The sequence below is a fragment of the Martes martes genome (genome assembly GCF_963455335.1).
Source record: "Martes martes genome assembly, chromosome: 1".
NCBI lineage: Eukaryota > Metazoa > Chordata > Mammalia > Carnivora > Mustelidae > Martes > Martes martes.
In genome coordinates, this window is record NC_137888.1 from 186999650 (window position 1) to 187021813 (window position 22164).

The following is a 22164-nucleotide window of genomic DNA, read 5'->3' on the forward strand; positions in this document are numbered from 1 at the left end:
GACAGCTTTCCAATACCCAAAGCCGTTTTTTGTGATACCAGTTGTTATTTTTAACTAATATGATATTTTACATATTGTGTAATGAAATATGTCAATATTTGGAATATTTGCATAACTCAATGAACTAATATTTCCGATATAACCAGAATGGTATTTATTTATTCATTTTAAAAGATTTTATTTATTTATTTGACAGAGGAATCACAAGTAGGCAGAGAGGCAGGCAGAGAGAAAGGAGGAAGCAGGCTCCCCGCTGAGCAGAGAACCCGATGCGGGGCTTGATCCCAGGACCCTGAGATCATGACCTGAGCCGAAGCCAGAGGCTTAACCCACTGAGCGACCCAGGTGCCCCCAGAATGATATTTAAACAAAATTCATGGGTAAAAGATTCTTTCTAAAAGCAAGAAGGACAGGTGAATTTTAAGGTAATAGTTCATTACTATGATTTCCAATTTCATACTACAACTAACCTTTAAGAAAATACCACTGGTTGAGCATTGGTATAATATCAAAGAAGACTCTCCACATTTATCTGAACATTTATTAAAACATTACTCTCTCTTCCAGCAACATATCTGTGGGAGGCCCGTTTTTTTTTTTTTTTTCACATATTTCAACCAAAACAGCTTATCACAACAGATTGAATGCAGAAACAGAGATGAGATTCCAACAGCCTTTGATTAATCTCTGAAGGAGATTTGCAATACTATGAAATTGTGCCATTCATTTCGTTAATATTTGTTTTGGAAAATATAGTAATTTTCATAAAAGTAGATTATTTAGATTAACAGAAAATGAATTATTTTAAAGGAATTAGTAAATACTTTAAATTTTCCAGTTTTAACATCTATTATAGTACAAAGCAATAGACATAACTTGTATAAACAGAAGCTCTTTGTAGTGGTCAATACATTTTAAGAGTATAGAGATTGAAACCAAAATATTTGAGAACTGCAGCCACTAGAACATTTTTAATGAGGACTTTTGGCCTAAAAATCTATGCTTGAGGGGCGCCTGGGTGGCTCAGTGGGTTAAGCCTCTGCCTTCAGCTCGGGTCATGATCTCAGGGTCTGGGATTGAGTCCCACATCGGGTCTCTGATCGGCGGGGAGCCTGCTTCTTCCTCTCTCTCTCTGCCTGCCTCTCTGCCTACTTGTGATCTCTGTCTGTCAAATAAATAAATAAAATCTTAAAAAAAAAAAAATCCAAGCTTGACCACCTGTCAGAAGAACCTAGATGAATATTGCCCAAGTTTCTCCAAATTGGAAGAGTATATTGTTGTTGTTGTGTGTGTGTGTTGTGGGGGTTTTTTTGTTGTTTGTTTGTTTTGAACTACAGGTGTTTTGTTCCGTGGTCGGACGCATGACTCAACTTCTCAGATTCTCTGCGAGTCTGTGTATAGGGCACTCCTGCTCCTGTTCTTTTCCCCACCTCTAACCTTTTTCTCCTCTCATCCCTTCTCTAATACAACTGTTATCCTGACTCAGTTTCTAGATTCAGTTTTCTTTTTTTTTTAATTTTTTTAAAAGATTTTATTTATTTATTTGACAGAGATCACAAGTAGGCAGAGAGGCGGGGGGGGGGGGCGGGGGACAGGGAAGGGGGAAGCAGGCTCCCCGCTGAGGTGAGAGCCCAACATGGGGCTCCATCCCAGAACCCCGGGACCATGACCCGATCCAAAGGCAGAGGCCCCAACCCACTGAGCCACCCAGGTGCCCCTAGATTCAGTTTTCTTAATTTTTTTTCTTCTTCTACTAAATAATTGTTTTCTGAGAGAATCCCAACATAGCTAATGTTTAATGTTGTCTGCAAGGCTGCTTTCCTCTCGGTCATAGAGCCCTCTCTTGTGTCTTTTCTGAACAAACTGATCTTTAAGAGTAACCTGGCTGGTGGGTCTGTATTACTTAATGATTTAAAAATAAAGAGTTAGCTTTTAGAAAGTAGTAACTAACTTAAAGATGCTCAGTGGCTGCTATTCTAAAAAAAGTTTTTTTTAAATGGGCAAGAACTTTTATAGTAGATTTTAAATTCTTTTCTAAAGAAACACTTCCTGGGGTACCTAGGTGGCTCAGTGGGTTAAGCCTCTGCTTTCAGCTCAGGTCATGATCTCAGGGTCCTGGGATCGAGCCCTGCATCGGGCTCTCTGTTCATCGGGGAGCCTGCTTCCCCCTCTCTCTCTGCCTGCCTCTCTACCTACTTGTGATCTCTATCTCTATTTCAAATAAATAAAATCTTTAAAGAAGCACTTCCTAAAATGTGGTAGATGCATACAAGGTAATAGTACCTATCTATTTTAACTATAGTTAGCGCATAAAGCCTGTGATTCCACAGGTATTATTCCTTAGAACAAGTGTCAGTTTAAAAAAAAAATGACTTGCAATATATTCAAGGCAAAATATAAAGTAAATCATAGTATGGCTGGTATATGGAGAGGGTGTTAACTGAATGGCTGAGTTTGGGGAAACCATGTTCCAAAGAGAAGTCCCAGGTTATAGATTATTATAACCTCCCCCACCTTTAGTACTTTTGCTCCTTCAACTTCCACTTCAGAATTATTCAGTGATAGTTTCCCATGATGAAAGCTTTCAGATGGATTTTTTTTTTTGCTCAAGCAAAATGAATGAAACTTACTTAAAACACCTTTTTCAGAGTGCATTATGCAAATGTCCGTAATATAGAAAGTGAAAAGAATTTTATGTAAATAAGTAAATAGTTGGTTAGGATGACACAACTTCTAGATTTCCTGGAATCAAGACTTCATTTAGGACAGACAGTATTTTAATCTGGTTGTAAGAAGAGGCTACTTTATTTTTAAATAAAATTAATGGACCAGTATAAATTTAAGTTTTTGATAACCTTCAAAGAAAGAAAATTAAGTAAGTGTTGCTCTCACCTCTCTAGGCTAAGTTATGGCTTTCAAAGTACTTGTTGACTTAATGTTCCTATCAGTTTTCTACAATGAAGTAGAGTTTTGAAAACGACTTTTCTCCCAAATAATGATTTCTCCCTTAAAAAGAAAAAGCACTCAGAGAAAGACAAACACCATATAATCTCACTTATATGTAGAATCTTCAAAAAAAAAAAAAAAAGAAAAGAAAAGAAAAAGAACAAACAAATAAAAAAAGCAGAAACAGAGCCATAAATAGAACAAACTGATGGTTGCCAGAGGGGAGTGAAGGGGAGTAAAAGATACAAGCTTCCAGTTATGGAATGAATAAGTCAGGGGATAAAAGGTACAACATAGGGAATATAGTCAATGGTATTGTTACAGTGTTGTATGGTGACAGATGGCAGCTACACCTGTGGTGAGCCCAGCATTAGAAACTGAGCTGTTGAATCACTATGTTATATACTTCAAACTAAAATAACATTGTGTGTGAACTATACTTCAATTTTTTAAAAAAGGAAAAGCGTAGCTCATGTTATTAGAGTGTAATGTACAATGCTGACTTTATACATTAGGCCTGGACTTCAGTTATGGGTATAACTGGAACATCTCCTTACACTCCAGAGCAACTTTCTACTACCTACTGCCTATGCTTAGAGCGCTACCATTTTAGATCCATTCTTTTAGGGTAAATATTGCTTCTCCCTCTTTTATAATATAGTTGCTGTTGATATGAGGCATAGTAAAGGAAACACACATTAGTATGAATACTTTCTTTTATGCCCAGAGAAAGCCTCAGGTAGCTACCGGGAAAGCCTTTGGATGCAAGTAAAAGGAAACACACAATGATCTGAACTTTAAAAAAAAAAAAGACTCTTTTTTTCTTGCATTATTAGGGCAGAGGTAGGTGTTTATAAACATTTGCTCAACCCCTCAACCCCTTAAAAGCATAAGGGCCAACATCTCCATGATGCTCTTGGCCTAAGGAAAGGGTTATATCAGCGACACTTTGCTTTTTATAAGGATTTTATTCAAAAACTTTTCCAGAAGACCCCGAGGATCTGTCTGGCCCTGTTGCATGTCTACCTATAGCAGGAAGGGAGATGGGAAAAGAGTATTGGGCTTTTCAGCCTCTCAAATGGAAGGACAGAGGAAGAGGGGACAAAGAAAACCTCATCAGAGGTTTCTCATCAGAGAAACTTCCAAAGACTGAAAAACAAAGGAGAAGATAAAATTGAGGAAGATAAAATTTCAATGAAAGGAAAAAGGCAAATCACCAACATAACAATAATACTTTTTGGGGCACCTGGGTGGCTCAGTTGGTTAAAGCCTCTGCCTTCAGCTCAGGTCATGATCCCAGGGTCCTGGGATCGAGCCCCACATTGGGCTCTCTGCTTGGTGGGGGGCCTGCTTCCCCCCACCCCCCGCCTACTTGTGATCTCTCTCTGTCAAATAAATAAATAAAAATCTTAAAAAAACAATAATACTTCTTATCATTGTTTTTGTTAGTCAAATCCTGACTCTATGCCAGGTGCTGTGCTATCTGCCTTATGTACGTGATCTCACCCAGTCCTCACACAAACCCTGTAAGGTAGATAAAAGATCTCCTCTTTACCGAGGAGAAAACCAAAGTCAGCTACTTGCCCAAAGACTTGTGTTAAAGCCAGGATATGCCCTGTGCTTGCTGGAACTTCCTCATTGCCTCTCTGGAGACCAGCCCCTAGACCTGCAGGTTTCTCTTCCGGTTATATCCCGGGCCGTGCTTCTCCAGAACGTGCTGGACCTTATGAACTGCCTGAAACGCGGTGGGAATCTTCAGGCCCCGCTTAATGAGGTGGACCGAACCGAGAACGCTGGCGTGGTGCCAGCAGGGCTGCTGCATTTCTTTCCTCTGTCATAATTCCCTTTCATCTTTTCAGGATTTCTGCTCTTGGAACTCATTACTTCTATTCTGAATTCTGATCTGATGCACAAGTGGCTTTGCTACGTATTGAGTGCTTTGAGATGGACTTCTATTTGGGGAGAGTTCTGTTTGTAAATGGCCCGGAGAAGCCTGTCTAGTCTATTTAGAATTGTCCTGTCGGCGTCTCTGGGCCAATTATTTCGGTGTGTTCATGCAAGGTCACCTTCAGTGTTCTGTTCTATCTAGGTCAGTTAACTTTAAACCAGACACAAACCCGCAGATTAGTTCTTACACTGGCTATTTGTGTGAGCTCTTAAGTGAGATCTTCATTACTCATAGAGTGGCCAGAAGGATGCTAAGGCGTCAAAGGGAAGATGTGATCCCGGACTCCCCTGACCTCAGTGTAGGAAAACTGAGAGCTGAGATTGTGCCTTGGTCGTTTCCTGTCTCCAGAGCCTAACGTGGTGCCTGGTATCCATTCAACACTTGATAAGCTCGTGCATTCATTCAACAAATATTTGGTTAGAGCCCATTATGTGCCGGGCACTAGAAGCACGGCAATAAACAAGACAGATGTGGGTCTTGTACACATGAAACGTGTTCTTACGGGGAGAGAGGAAACGAAAATGAAAAAGCAAGCACAGTTTTAAAACAAATAAGGTCCAAATGTCCCTGAACAGGACAGTAAATAAGCAGTAGAATACTTAGCAATGAGGACAAACAGACTATTGCTACCCTCAGCCACATGGCAGAGTTTCATAATGCATGACTGCACTGCCGTCAAGTTCAAAACCAGGCAGAACTCATCTGTGGTGATCGAAGTCAGGCTGGTGGTCATCTTTGGAGAGGGGCAATGATATGGGGGAGGTGCAGGAGCTTCTGGGGTCCAGGTAATGTTCTTCATCTTGATAGGAGGATTGGTTCTATTAGAAAGTTCACTTGGCAAAGATTTCTCAGGCTCTGTGCTTATGACGTATATTTTCCCATATGCATGTTGTAATTCAACTAAATAAACGTATCTTCAAGAAGTTAGATGCTGGGGCGCCTGGGTGGCTCAGTGGGTTAAAGCTTCTGCCTTCGGCTCAGGTCATGATCCCGGAGTCCTGGGATCAAGCCCCGCATCGAACTCCGCTCAGTGGGGAGCCTGCTTCTCTTCCTCTCTCTCTGCCTGCCTCTCTGCCTGCTTGTGATCTCTCTCTGTCAAATAAATAAATAAGATCTATAAAAAAAAAAAAGTTAGATGCTGACTGTGATACTGGCTGTAAGGCCATTGCATGGGGTCCGGGGCGGTGTGCTAGACATCAGCTTTGGGAAGCACTACTGTAGAAAGAGCAGCAGTCAGCAAAGACTTTCCTGTGAGATCTCGGCTAGCTAGGCTGAGCGGGGGAATAGGTGGCAGCCACAGGGAGATGGGGAAGAGCATCCCAGGCAGGGGGCATGGCAAGTGCAAAGGCTCTTGGGGAAGAAATGCTGGGGGCACGCTTGAGATAGAGAACACAGGCCAGGGCAGCTGGAGCAGAGTAGGTGGAGAGCAGAGTGAGGCCCAACAAAGCTGGCAGTAGACAGAGGCAACACCATGTGGGCCTCAAGGCCATTTAGCTTATGGTCTGCCCTGTACCATTTGACTCTTCTTCGTGCCAGGCGGCGTGCTAAGATCTTTAGGCACATCCTTCCTCGTTCTTTTTATCTTTCCAGCAACCCTGGGAGCAGTTCTTGTAATACCTATTTTATACATGAAGAACCGAGGCTTGGGGAAATTGGTTTGCCAAAGGTTACCCTTGGAAATGAGTATTCTCACCAAGATTTGAACCCACATCTCTTTGACCTCAAGGCTCTGTTCCCAACTCCTGACTTCTGACCCTGCCTCTGAGCCCTGGCATCTGAATGAACTTCTGCTTGGCAGTATGACCCATGTACCCTTAGGACTGTGACTAAAATACTGAGGAAGCAGCCAGCCCCACCCAGGGAGGTCTGGGAAGGAGCGTGAGGGCTGGGTTTGGAACACACATCTGGAATCTTCCCACAGGCATGCTTGCTGGGGGGAACAGAATGCGGAAGGCCTCAGAGCTGCGGAGTCATCCTCACAGATCACAGCAGGTACTGTTTACTGGTCCTTTGTGCTGCACCAGGTTCTGCACTTACCGCTAGTTAATTTTCCTAACAGTCCTGTGAGGTCAGCGTCGGCCCTCTTTCACGGATGAAAAACCGAGGGGTAGAGAGGGTAATCGTTTGCCCAGCGAGACACAGTGAGTGCGGTGACTCAAGAGATGCTTTGCTGGTTTAATTAGGGGCGAGAAAAATAGTGGACGTGGACTGGCGGGCATCAAACCCAGACAGAAGCATAGCTCCGTCTCTGGAATCTGGAGTCTGTGCCCCTGACTCTCCCGCAGGGAGCCTGAGGTAGTCTGTGGAGGTAGGAGCTGTTTTCTGGGGCTTCCCGATGGGTGTTCCCCGAATCTGACTGACCTTAATGCTTCCGAAGGCCTTCTCCTTTTAAGTGTTTTATACTATTGTTTTTTCCTCTCCATCTAGACTATGAGGTGCGTGCCTGAGGACACTCCTTTATTTCTCTGGACTCCCCGTTGTCCTGCCCTGGCCTGGGAGATCAGAGGTTGAGTTGTTTTGTGGACCGCTGAAACCGCAGGGCGCTGGGTAGGGCCGGGCAGGCCACATGCTCTGTAAATGTTTCTTGACGAGCTGAGCGCTCTGGTTATTTAACCAAGGTTAGAGTGATAATGGATCTGGCTTGGGTCAACAATCAATCCTCATCATTCAGGGGTGTGTCCTTACTTTCATTTCAGTTGCTTGAGATTTAAGGCAAAAGCAAGGCGTGTTGGTGGCCTCTCCCTCTCCTGCTCCGTTGCCTCACCCCAAGCCCCCCTCATGCAGAGTTGGTTCCAGCCCTGGAGGGAATTCCGAATGTAAATTCTGTGAGAGCCTCGGTTGGTACTTACCGCACCGTAAGGATTTGTGACTTAGGCCAGTTGAGGCTGACCTGCTTCAGAGAAATTTATGTTATGGTGCCATTTTTACGAGAAAATCAACTGGTCCCTGATAATTCAGTTGAAATGTTTTCAAATGCATACAAATACCATGATTTTTCTGTATAACTCCAGTGATACCAGGATCTCTGGGTCTGACCGGGAAGGCCTGCTTGGCTGGCTTAATAGTGAGTTCATTCCGTCCTCTAGGCCTCGCTGTCCAACGCGGTAGCCACCAGGCACTTGTGGCTCTTGGACCCTGGCAGTGTGGTGATTCTGAATTGAGATGTACTGTGGGTGTAAAATAACACCAGATTTCAATGATACAGCACAAGGGAAGAATGTAAAATAGCTCATTAATCGTTTATGTAATAATTATATGTTGAAATAGTATTTTTGACGTATTGGATTCAGCAAAGTATATTAATGTTTATTTCTTTTTACTTTTTAAAATGTGACTTCCAGAAAATGTAAAATTATACATGTGGTCAGCCTTAGACAATGGGGCTCTAGTAGAACGTGACGAATATCAATGTGGCAAAAACCTGCCTCTTTTATATGTGCCCCTGACTAGTCCCACTTTTCCCGAAGTTACAAAATTAGCTAAAGCACCTCACCTCCCATCTCTGTCCATTCTCAAAACTCTACTTTGTTTCCTGATTGAGTCCAAACTCAAGCCAGGCTTCAGCCTCCTATAGCTCTAAACATTATTTTCTCCTAGCAAGACTTGTATTGATTCTAATGATGACAGTACATTAAATGTATATAGAAACTCATAATTTTTAAAAAGAACTCATATCCTGTTATCAAATAGCTGTAAGTATGCCAAGGCAGTAATTAGAATTATCACCACTTTCCAAGCGAGAAACCTAAGGATGATATCACATTTATTTATTTAAACCCAGCCCCAGTCTAGAAGGGGTTTTAACCCTCTGGCCAATTCAGAGAATGTGGCTTTTCCAAGATGACACAATGGTTGATAGAACAGGGACCAGAATGTTCTTCTTACCCTTTCTTCTACAATAGTGGTTCTCAGACACAGCATCCCATGATCAGTTTATAGAGTATAAATAATATATATGTATACTATTATATATAATATATATATTATATATAATATATAAATAATATATAATATATAAACTTTATGAAGTATAAATAATAGTACAAACAGCAAAGTTTTTAGCTTTCTTTTTATATAAGTCAGAACCAATTAAAGGGTATTAAAAAATAATTTCTCTTTCGTATACTGCACTCATTTATTCAACAAGAGCTTATGGAGTGCCTGTCTCACATAAAGCACTAACATGGTCCTGGGAAAATATCAATGAGCCAATAACAAGAGAGACATATCATCTGACAAACTGAGTCATAAGTAACAAGTATAAAGGGCTGTGGAATCTACTCTCTTAACAACTTTCCAGCATATAATACAGTACTGTTAATTTTAGTCACCATGCTATACCCTATATCCTCAGAACTTAAACATCTTCGAGTTGGAAGTTTGTATGCTTTGTTCAACATCTCCCCATTTCCCCCACTCCTCAGGCCTTGACAACTACCATTCTACTCTCTGTTTCTAGAAGTTCAACATTTTTTAGAATCCACATATGAGTGAGCATATGCAGTATTCGTCTTTCTCCTTCTAACTTATTTCATTTTGCGTAATACCTTTGAGGTCCATCCATGTTGTCAAAAATGGCAGGATTTCCTTTTTTTTTTGGCTGAGTAATAAGCATGTGTGAGTACGTGTGTGTGTGTGTCACATTTTCTTTACCCATTCATCCATCGATGGTCACTTAGGTTATTTCCATGTCTCAGCTATTGTGAATAATGCTGCACTGAACATAGTGGTGCTGCTATTTCTTTTTATTTATTTATTTATTTATTTGACAGAGAGAGAGAGAGAGAGAGAGATCACAAGTAGGCAGAGAGGCAGGCAGAGAGAGAGAGGGAAGCAGGCTCCCCGCTGAGTGGAGAGCCCGATGCGGGGCTCGATCCCAGGACCCTGAGATCATGACCTGAGCCAAAGGCAGAGGCTTAACCCACTGAGCCACCCAGGCGCCCCGGAGTGTTGCTATTTCTTTCCGGTCGTGTTTCCCTTTCCTTGGGATATATCCCCCCAAGTGGAATTACTAAATCATATAGTACTTCTATTTTTAATTTTTTGAGGAAACTCTGTACTGTTTTCCATAGTGGCTGCACCAATTTACATTGCTACCAAGAGGATGGAACAAGGGTTCCATTTTCTCTACAACTTTGTTGACATTTATCTCTTGTTTTGTTTTGTTTCATTTTGTTTTAAATGATAACCATTCGAACAGGTATGAGGTGATGCTTCATTGTGGGTTTGATTTGCATTTCCCTGAGAAGTGATCTTGTGTATCTTTCTGTGTACCATCTGTATGTTTTCTTTGGAAAAATACCAAGTCTTCTGCTCATTTTTTATTGGATTTTTTTTTTTTTTTGCTATTATATGAGTTCTTATATATTTTGGGTATTAACCCCTTACCAGGTAAATGGTTTACAAATACTTTCTCCCATTCCGTAAATTGCCTTCTCATTTTACTTTTTGTTTCTCTTGCCATGCAGTAGATTATTGTAGGGATGTAGTCCCATTTGGTTTTTGCTGGTGTTGCTTGAGCTTTTGAGGTTGTATCCAAAAATTCACTCCCAAGACCCATGTCAAGGAAGTTTACCCCTATGTTTTCCTCCAATAGTTTTACATTGGGTGTCTTATATTTAAGTCTTTAATTCATTTAAGTTAGTTTTTGTGAGTGGTGTAAGGTAGGGGTCTATTTCATTCTCTTGCATATGAATACGCAGTTCTCCAACATTGTTTATTGAGTAGTGTATCCTTTTCCCACTGAGTATCTTGGAACCCTTGTCAGTTATCATTGCCTGTGTACTTATGGGTTTATTTCTGGGGGACTGTTTTTGTGCTAAAACCATACTGTTTTGATGACTAGAGTTTTGCAAAGCAGGATATTTCAGACCACCTGAGGGGCCTGTGTTATGGCGTGTTAAATAACCATCTCTCATGAAAAAAAACAAAAACTAAAAAACAAAAATATCAGATTTGTAGCACTTGCCAATTTTCCTGGTGTAAATGCTCCCATCCTGATGGATACCTAGCTTCCAGTAAGATGTCATCAAATGTGGAGTTGGGAGGAGGTATATGGTAGCACCTGTTGTGTATCATTTCCACTATACAAACACAATAGATGTTAGTAACTTCAAAAGCACAGATAATGCTAAAATAATCAGGAAGCAATGAATTTTGAGTATATGTTACCCTTGTTTTCAATGTAATTTATTTAACTGGAATTTATATTATTTTTTAGTAAACAACCACCTCACAAAACTCCTGCAAATTTAACAATCATTTTCTGCACGCCTGACCAAGTCAGCTCTAGCACACCAGTGGGCCTAGCATATTCCATGTAGCCACGATCCTTGTCTAGAACAAGTCCTCACTGTTCCCTCTTCCTCTATTCCTTACAGATCAGCAAACAGCAGCTGCAGACAGTCAAGGACCGGTTTCAGGCTTTCCTCAATGGGGAGACCCAGATCGTGGCTGACGAAGCCTTCATGAATGCCGTCCAGAGTTACTATGAGGTAAGTCTCACCGTGCAGAAGAATGTTAAGACTGCTCAAGCCTGAAGCCCAGAATTTCCAGACTACTGTTCAGTGGGAACAGCAGCCTTAGCCTCCTACAGGACCATCCCTGCCACGGCAAAAGGGCTGATGACTGGTTACAGTTTTAAGAAATAACAGCGTTTTGTGTGGAGAAAACGAAATCGAAGCCCCTTGTTTACCAACTAAACAAGAAATTTATATGCAAAGCATTTGGCACATTGCTTGCTTTATGTATGATTTCTTTTTTATATTTTTTAAATTTAATTTTTAAATTTTTTTATAAGCATATAATGTATTATTAGCTCCAGGGGTACAGGTCTGTGAATCGCCAGGTTTACACACTTCACAGCACTCACCATAGCACATACCCTCCCCAATGTCTATAACCCCATGTATGATTTCTTACTTAATCTGTACAACAGTCTCATGAGCGAGGTCCTGATACTATTTCCATTTTACCAGTAAAGCAACTGAGGCTCAGAAAGGGTTAGGTAAAAAAAAAAGGTGTGGGGGGGTGTTAGGTCAATTACTCAAAGTCACACAACTGTTAAATGCCACAAGCGAAGATTTGAACTGAGTTGGGAGCTTGCCCTCAAACAACTATACCCTTTCTAAAGGATGTTCACATTTCCCAGGAGGGTGCCTTCACTAGCTTCCTTGTTCTTTGTGTTACAGTGGTGCTGTGAGTTCTTTTCTATAAATGAGAATAGCGTTCGAGGTCTTGTACTCTTCTCAAGAGAAAATCTGTAAGTGAGAGAATATATCCTGAACATATATCCCGAGTGAACTTTCACCTCTAGACTTCAAAGGTCTATTTATCAGGAAAGTGATTTGGAATTAGTATATTTAAATTTTATAATTATTCTTCCATAATGTACACATTGGCTATTTTTTATACATTATTAATTAGGTGGCTATGCCATACCTTCCTTTGGGCCATGTTAACTTGATGTGCATATTTTTTAAGTTATTATATGGTCATTAAAGGATATTTTACTTTAAAAAAAAGACTTTTTACTTTTTTCTTTTAAAAAATAATAGAACATTATTTATTTACTTATTTACTTATTTATTTGACAGACAAAGTAGACAGAGAGGCAGGTAGAGACAGAGGGGGAAGCAGGCTCCCCGCTGAGCCGAGAACCTGATGTGGGGCTCGATCCCAGGAACCTGGGATCATGACCTGAGTTGAAGACAGAGGCTTTAACCCACTGAGCCACCCAGGTGCCCCAATTCTTTTAAATTAACATATAATGTATTATTAGCCCCAGGGGTACAAGTCTGTGAATCACCAGGTTTACACACTTCACAGCACTCACCATAGCACATACCCTCCCCAATGTCCATCAGCCAACCACCCTCTCCCTACCACCCACCCTCCCACCGGCAACCCTCAGTTTGTTTTGTGAGATTAAGAGTCTCTTATGAAAAAAAAAAAAAAAGAGTCTCTTATGGTTTGAAAAGACATTTTACTTTATATTCATCTTTTTTCATGTGAACCAGATATTCTCTGAATTTGGAATGCTATGCCCCAATGTTATACCCATTGTCAAGGCTAGATTAAAACCATTAGAAACCAGCACCACGCATTGAAAATCTCACGGCATCCTGCCATATGCAATTCAAAGTGATAATAATAAACTAAAATAAATGTAAGGGAATCTAACAAACTCTGATTTTTTTCCCCCATAGGATTGCTTCACTTGTTTTCTTTCTGTTTTTAATTATTAGGTAGCAAATTATCTCAAAACAAAAAGATTGCTGCTCCCACTTCACTGGTCTTCCAAACACATTGGGCACTCCAATCCTCAATAGATGCTTTAAAAATATTAGTTAATTGATTCAGTAACACTCTCCTTCCCACTTGCTGAAGTACTTGGCTCTTTTCACGGAGAGAGTAGAGTAAGACTGCAATTAGATCTTGTGCAAATACTATTGACTGGTTTGCTAATTAGTGTTTAATAGTAAACAGCCTTTGTCTCTGTGATGTTTGCTAGGTCCAGCCGCAGACTCATTTCAATGAAATTTCTATTTGTGTTTGTTGTAGAAGTGTGGTTTATTTTTATATTTGTCAAATGTAAGCGTTTTGTTTTCATTTTACAAATAGTATTGATATTGCCATTAAGGATCAAACTTGTTTATCTGATGTGATACAATATTTCACTTGAATTTAACAGAAAGTGGAAATGAGATTCAGAACCATGATGATGGCATGGTAATGAATAACGTGAATATATTTAACTAAAGATTTTGTTGAGAAACCGCCGGGGAATGAAATTAGTCCTCCCCTTCTTTTCAAGTTCTGAAGCCAGTTCAGCCCAGGCAGACGCTCACCAATAATTTTCCATGTTTAGAGTTATTCACCAATTTATAAATTCATAGATTGCAAATCTTAATTAGAAAGCTCATTTGACTAATGGCATTAATTAAAAGAAAGTGCCATTTCTACCTATTAATTAACTTTGAAAATTAATAGTCATCAATGTGCTAATGAGTCTCCGGAAATTACCATTATATCTATAGTGATCCTGATATTTTTTTTCTATAGTGGCTAGTTTATTTGAAAGAGCTTCTTTCTAGTTTGGTGTGAATTCGGGCATTGTGAAATCACTGAGTAGTTAGTATTAAGATTTGAGTCACAGGAAATAGTGTGGCTGAATTATTTACCGTATTCACTAGTAAACTTTAGATTCTTGGGATGCCTGCTTCTGGGAAATCAAATCCTCTGAAGCAAAGGTCCCCAATCAAAGGATCAAGATGAACACTTTCCTTGGGAGACCTCCAAGTTCATTACTCCTCCCTTTCTCCCTCTCCCTTCACCCTTGGGCAATGGAAAAGCTAGAGTTTCTTTCTCCATCCTCCTCCAGGATCCAACTGCTTCCTGGTCAGTACTTGTCTTGTTCAAGTCTCTTTGGATTACAAGTGACAGACACCTAGGTCAAACTGGCTTAAGCCAAAAATGAGATTTATTTGCTCAAGCAACTTAAAAGGCCAGGAATAGACCTGGTTTTAGCTGTGGCTGGATCCAGAAAGTCCAGAGATGCCAGCAGAATGGGTATCTTTCTCCCCACACCTCAACTTTGTTCTTCCCTGTGTTGGCTTTATTCTTGGGCTGGTTCTCTGCCTGGGGAAGATCCCGGCAGCTTCAGGCCTGCCCTACCAACTTGGCAAATGCTGGAGTGCAGAGAATAGTCTTTGTGGAGAGTCCCAGCAAAAGGCCCTAGGTCACTTGGTTGGGCTGGCATGGGTCACATGTCCCTTCTGGAGCCATTCACCATGGATGGAGGATGAACTAAACCAGGGGATCAAGGCTAGGACAAATACCACCTCTGGGTGTGGTGAGCAGGCCCAGCCATGCTGGAACCCTCTGTAGTGAGAATGCAGTGATTTCTCATTGAGAAATGAGGGTGCTTTTTACCAGAAGAAGGGGATGTATTTGCTGGGCAGACAAAGCCAATGGATATCCTTCTACATACATGTTCAATCTCTCTCTCTCTCTCTGTCTCTTTCACACACACACACACACAGAGACACACACGTTCCACTCCACTATACCACACCTTCACATCCCAGTTTGCTAATGGTAATATTTTTAAACAACTTTTCCTCAAAAAGTTCTGAGATGACTATACTAGAAAAAGTTGTTTCAGGCATTGACTTTGTTTTTCCAAAGCAATAATGTTTTTTCAACATCCTAGAGTAGTAAAGAAAATTTTTTTAGATAAAAGGAATAGGTAGGCTCTGTTCTTTTTCCACCTGGGCCCACCCAGCGCGTTTGAACCCCACTGGCCAGCATTAGCATCAAGCCACTTGGGCGTGGGACCTGAGCTGGGCCAGGGTAGCGGGAGTTTATTTTATCCATTTCTGGTGGCCCTTATCGTCAAAGCCGATCAGGCAGGGCAGCAGATTAATCCTTTAATCTCTTGCATCCAGGCTTTGAGGGCTGGGTGCTGAAGTGGGTGCTCTGAGATCTGGGAGATCTGACCAAGTGACGTCCCCTTCCCACAGCTATAGTCTTGAGATGGCAGAGAGCTAATCCACTTCTACAGGGCCCCCACACCTTCCCTAAAACTCAGTGCTTTTGAAACAAATGTCTAAAACATGAGCCATCCCACCCTGCATTCTCACCCTCACTCCCCATCTCCCTGCTTCATTTTGGTTCCTCTGCATGCTGGTCCTGGCATCAGAGAAAAGAGGTAGATGGAAAAGATTTACAAAACTTCTCTCACTCAGAGCTTGCCTGGAAGGAAACATGGGGGCTTGGTGGGAAGTGGGGATGTAGAATGAGGTAGAAGATGTACAGACATCCATTTTATTTATTTTTTATTTTTTTTAAGATTTTATTTATTTATTTGACAGACGGAGATCACAAGTTGGCAGAGAAGCAGGCAAAGAGAGAGAGGAGGAAGCAGGCTCCCTGCTGAGCAGAGAGCCCAATGCGGGGCTCGATCCCAGGACCCTGGGATCATGACCCAAGCCGAAGGCAGAGGCTTTAACCTACTGAGCCACCCAGGTGCCCCCAGACACCCATTCTAGAATGCTTCTGCTGATATCTGGGCTTTAGCTGGTGAAACTGCTCTAATTCAATTTGTTTCGGTTTATTTTGTTCTTATCTACTATCTAACAAAGGCCCGCTTGGCTTTGTTTTTGTTTTTAAATAATATTTATTTATTTATGAAAGATTTTTTAAAAAAATTAACATATAATGTATTATTTGCCCCAGGGCTACAGGTCTGTGAATCATAAGGCTTACACATTTCACAGCACTCACCATAGCACATACCCTCCTGGTTTTTTCAAGCTAACTTTGCTGTTATAAAACAGAATTTTGTAGTTGCTAGCAACAAGAACTGACCGGGTGGGGGAGGAGCAAGATGGCGGAGGAGTAGGAACCTAATATCCTCAGGTCCCCGGAGTTCAGCTAGATAGTTATCAAACCATTCTGAACACCTACAAACTCAACAGGAGAGAGAAGAAGAGCAGCAATTCTGTGAACAGAAAAGTGACCACTTTCTGGAAGGTAGGATGTGTGGAGAAGTGAATCCGAGGTGATATACAGGAAGAGAGACTGCGGGGGGAGGGGCTAGCTCCTAGCAAATGAGAGAGCAGTGGAGCACAAAATGAGACCGTTAGAAGTCAGACCTTTTAGGAGTCTGCTCCACGGAGGGACATCGCTCCAGAGGCTCAGCGGGGGTGGAGCCCTTGCAGGGACAGTGTGGTCTCAGGTCCTGTGGGGTCACAGAAAGACGGGGGTGTCTGAGTATAGCAGAGATGCCAGGTATCAGAGTGGGAAAGCCAGCTGCAGAGACGGAGCCAAGGTGGGGGCTCTCAGCCTGGGGTTTCCTTAAACTCTGATCTGTGGCACAGTCGGGCCACGGCTTTTCAGGCAGGGACCCCACAAGTGGCAGGTCTGGGGAGACCCCCCCCCCACTTGCTCCATTGGGAGGAGCGGCATGGAGGGCACTGCAGGAATCTGCTGGGGTTGGAGACTCCAAACGGGGTCATGCGCCAGAGTTAGACACACTCAGTCACAGGCTAGGTGAGCATGAAGTGTGGCTGGAGACCAGGGAGACGGGAGGGATTGACTGCTTTTCTCTGAGGGTGCACTGAGAAGTGGGGACCTGAGCTCTTGGCTCCTCCGGGCCAGAGATTGGGAGGCCGCCATTTTCATCCCTGTCCTCCAGAACTCTACGGAAGGGGTTCAGGGAACAAAAGCTCCCAAGAGCAAACCCGAGCAGATTACTTAGCCCGGCCCCTGGCAAGGTCAGTGCAATTCCGCCTCGGGCAAAGACACTTGAGAATCACTGCAACAGGCCCCTCCCCCAGAAGATCAGCAAGAACATCCGGCCAACACCAAGTTCACCGATCTGTGAGAACTGCAAAACTCTAGCACTAGGGGACAGCACATAGAATTCATGGCTATTTTTTCTCATGATTCTTTAGTCTTTAAAAATTAAATTTTTAAAATTTTATTTTTTTTTCTATTTTTTGGGAATTTTTCCTATTTTAACCATCATCTTATCAATACCTTTTTTAAAATTTTTTTTTAATTTTCATTTTTACAGTCATATACTATCCCTTCATTGTATTTAGCCTTATTTTTGGTATACATTTTAAGTTTTTCTTTCTTTGAAATTTTGGCATACAGTTTCTTCTAACAGACTAAAATATACCCTAAATCTGGTATATGGCTTTGTTCTAGTCTCCTGCTGATCATTCTCTCCTCCTTTTTTTTTCTTTAATTTTTTTCTTTCTTTTTCAACCAACTTCTTATCAATTCCTTTTTAAAAATCTTTTTATTTTTTTATCTTTATAGTTCTGTTCCATCCCTTCATCATATTTACCTTTATTTTTGTGTATATATAAGTTTTTTCTTTCTTTAAAATTTTGGGAGGCGGTTTCATCTAACAGACTAAAATATACCAAAATCAAGTGTGTGGTTCTGTTCTGTTTACCAGCCTGATCATATTTCTTTTCTTCTCCCCACCCCCCCATTTTCAGATCTCTTCTGATTTGTTTAGTGTATATTTTTTGGCGTCATTGTTACCCTTTTAGCATTCTGTTTTCTCACGCATCTCTTCTTTACTGGACAAAATGACAAAGCAGAAAAACTCACCCCTCAAAAGAGAACGGGAGGCAATACTGACAGCCAGGGACCATCAATATGGACATGAGTAAGATAACAGAACTAGAGTTCAGAATGATGATTATAAATATATTAGGTGGGCTCAAAAAAAGCATAGAAGATACTAGAGAATCTCTTTCTGGAGAAATCAAAGAACTAAAATCTAACCAAGTCGAAACCAAAACAGCTATTATTGAGGTACAATAAAAAATGGAGGCTCTTACTGCTAGGATGAATGAGGCAGAAGAGAGAATTAGTGATATAGAAGACCAAATGATGGAGAGTAAAGAAGCTGAGAAAAAGACAAACAACTACTGGACCATGAGGGGAGAATTCGAGAGATAAGTGATACCATAAGATGAAACAATCTAGAGTAACTGAGATCCCAGAAGAAGAAGAAGGGAGGGGGTTGGAGAAGGTGTATTGGAACAATTTATAGTGGTGAACTTCCCTAATTTGAGGAAGGAAACAGGAATCAAAATCCAAGAGGCACAGTGAACCTCAAAGTCAATAAAAATAGGTAAACACCATGTCATCTAATAGTAAAACTTACAAGTCTCAGAGACAAAGAGAAAATCCTGAAAGCAGCTAGGGGCAAGAGGTTTGTAACATACAATGGTAGAAATATTAGATTCACAGCAGACCTATCCACAGCAATCTGGCAGGCCAGAAAGGACTGGCATGGTATATTCGGAGCACTAAACGAGAAAAATATGCAGCCAAGAATACTATATCCAGCTAGGCTGTCATTGAAAATAGAAGGAGAAATAAAAAGCTTCCAGGACAAACAAAAATTAAAAGAATTTGCAAACACCAAACCAGCCTGGTATTTACACTAAAGATACAAATGTAGTGATCTGAAGGCGCACATGCACTCCAATTTATAGCAGCAATGTCCACAATAGCCAAACTATGGAAAGAGCCTAGATGTCCATCAACAGGTGAATAGATAAAGAAGATGTGGTACATATATACAATGGAATATTATGCAGCCATCAAAACCCCCCAAATCTTGCCATTTGCAATGATGTGGACGGAACTAGATGGTATTATGCTAAACAAAATAAGTCAGTTAGAGAAAGACAATTATCGTATGATCTCACTGATAAGAGGTATTTGAGAAACAAGGTAGAGGATCATAGGAGAAGGGAGGGAAAAATGAAACAAGATGAAACCAGAGAGGGTGACAAACCATAAGAGACTTTTAATCTCAGGAAAGAAATTGAGGTTTGTGAAGGGGAGGCAGGTGGCAGGGATGGGGTGACTAGGTGATAGACATTGGGGAGGGTGTATGCTATGGCGAGTGCTGTGAATTGTGTAAGACTAAGGATTCACAGACCTGTACCCCTGAAACAAATAATACATTATGTGTTAATTTAAAAAAATTTAAAAATAAATTTTTTAAAAACCCCCAAAAACAAAACATGAACTGACAACTGGTTAAATTAAGCCATAATAATAATAATGATAATAATAATATAACAACAATATAGCAACAGCAGCAGCCGCAGCACAAAAACAATAACAACAGCAATAAGTTATCAAAGGAAATAACCACGGTACGGAAAAGAAGAAAACCGAGGAGCTTAACCCCACAAAGCCAGGCAGCAGGATATAGTGGATACTGCATCACTGGTATGACTCTCCTCCAACCCCATTCCGTTCTTGGGCCATCTCACCCTGAATCTGATCCCCACAAGGGGAAGTCTTACCAGCTGACCTGAGGTTACAACCCACCCCCTGGCGAAGGACATACTCCCATGACTGACAGTCCCACTGAGAGTGTGTACTGTGGCAAAGACGTTCTCAGACTGAGGCGCTGTGATGGGAAGGGGAAGCACCATTGGCAGGCATAAACTGCAGGTGTCCTCACACTGGGTGACAGAGCATATTCAGTCTTTATGTCTGACCCTTTTTTTATTTTTTAATCTAAGTGGAGTAGAAGTCAGTTCATATCTGGCTATATTTCTGAAATGAAGCTATATATTTTCCAATAAGCAAAACCATTATAGCTCCTCAGTGGCTTTAAAACAGATGTTTCCCTAGGAGAAGAGTGACTACCCATGGTTAACTTTGTTCTCGTGGGGAAAGTGGAGCAAGGAAGGAAGTGACTGGGGTCAGAGCGGATCAGGAGGGTATGTTGTGTCTGCAAGATGTGGGGTTGAGTTCTAGCTTCGCTGTGCACTGGCTGTGGGACCACAACCAAGGCTGAGCCTCAGTTACTTTGTTTGTACAAGGATCTTCCTGCATGATTGTGGTCAGGATTAAATTACACACACACACACACACACACACTCCTTCACCCTAAATCTGGCACCTGGAAAGTACCATCATAAATATATTAGTTTGGAGGGGGAGGATGGTGCTTATTCACATCTGCTGCATAGAAACAGTAGGAGAGAGTTGAAAATTCATAGAATCAATCCATTCCCTACTTTCAAGGCCTGGGTTTGGGATAGGGGAGGTACAAGGTCAAGGCTGGGGGCCAGGGTAGAGAAATAGGAAATGTATGGAACTGCTTTTGCTGCTAACCTACCACTGCCTACTGTTTCTAAAGTCCCAGATCTCTTCTAAAATTTGCCCCAGGTTCTTTTACTTTTGGTGAAATGTACCTTTTGGACCCAAAGGTGCATTTTATTTTAGAAACTGATGTGCTCCTTGACTCAGTGAAGGTAAAATTTGTAATTTTTCCAGTTAGGGAGAGGTGTTTTAAGTGATTGTAAAGTAAAACATAACATAAAAATGATAAATATGTACTACAGAAATTATAAAAAATAGATGATGTAGAAAATGATTTTAGAAAAAATCTAAAGTACATGGTTGGAAAAACCACCTGTAATCCTGTCACCCCAGACAACCACTACTAAATGTTAGTATGTATCTTTTCAGGTATCTTTAAAGTGTCTATACACATAAAGATAGCTATTTGATTTCTAAATTAACATTATCAGGAGAATAACCAAAAAATATTACTAACCCACTTGTTTCACTTAGCACAGTAGGTTTCGGTTTCTTTCCTACCCCTGCAAAGTCACAGTTAGGACATATTCTCATCAGTTTTACTACCTGTACTGTTCTCAATCCAGGGTCATGCTCCTATCCACCAACTTCACTGTACCTCTACCATTAGAATTATCTGCTTTGACAATCTATCAGGACATCTTTTGGTGCTAATGAGAAAATATTATCTTTTTTCATGGCTGCATGATATTCTATTTAAAAATAATAGCTAGGTGCAACCACTCTGGAAAACAGCATGGAGGTTCCTCAAAAAGTTGAAAATAGAACTACCTTACAACCCAGCAATTGCACTACTGGGTATTTACCCTAAAGATACAAACGTAGTGATCCGAAGGGGCATGTGCACCCGAATGTTTATAGCAGCAATGTCCACAATAGCCAAACTATGGAAAGAACCTAGATGTCCATCAGCAGATGAATGGATAAAGAAGATGCGGTATATATACACAATGGAATACTATGCAGCCATCAGAAGAAATGAACTCTTGCCATTTGCAATGATGTGGATGGAACTAGAGGGTATAATGCTGAGTGAAATAAGTCAATCAGAGAAAGACAATTATCATATGATCTCCCTGATATGAGGAATTTGAGAGGCAAAGTGGGGGGCTTGGGAGATAGGGAAGGAAAAAATGAAACAAGATGGAATCAGGAGGGAGACAAACCATAAGAGACTCTTAATCTCACAAAACAAACTGAGGGTTGCTGGGGGAGGGGTGGGGGGTGAGAGATAGTTTGGCTGGGTGATGGACAGTGGGGAGGGTATGTGCTATGGTGAGTGCTGTGAAGTGTGTAAACCTGGCGATTCACAGACCTGTACCCCTGGGGCTAATAATACATTATATGTTTATAAAAAAATTTTTAATAAAAAATTAAAATAATAGCTAAATTTTATTACATTCAGTAGTAAATGTAATAAGCACCATTATGGATACTATGTTCAGCAATTTTAAAAAATTTAAATTCAATTAACCAACTTGGAGTACATCTTTAGTTTCAGTTGTAGTGTTCAATAATTTATCAGTTGTGTATAACACTGAGTGCTCATCGCATCACATGCCCTCCTTAAGGCTCGTCCGCCCATTCTCCCATCCCCCCACCTATCTCCC

The 22164-nt window shown here is 41.1% G+C and overlaps 1 protein-coding gene across 1 annotated transcript in view; it reads left to right on the top strand.

Moving 5' to 3' along the window:
• The window catches only part of CADPS (calcium dependent secretion activator), a gene marked incomplete at its 5' end in the record, with an annotated part of 471496 nt that overhangs the window by 94309 nt on the left and 355023 nt on the right, over nucleotides 1–22164 (top strand). Inside the window, one exon of the mRNA XM_080812815.1 lies at nucleotides 11275–11388. Within this exon, the coding sequence (XP_080668941.1) occupies nucleotides 11275–11388 (114 nt within the window). The remainder of the gene's footprint in view (nucleotides 1–11274; nucleotides 11389–22164) is intronic.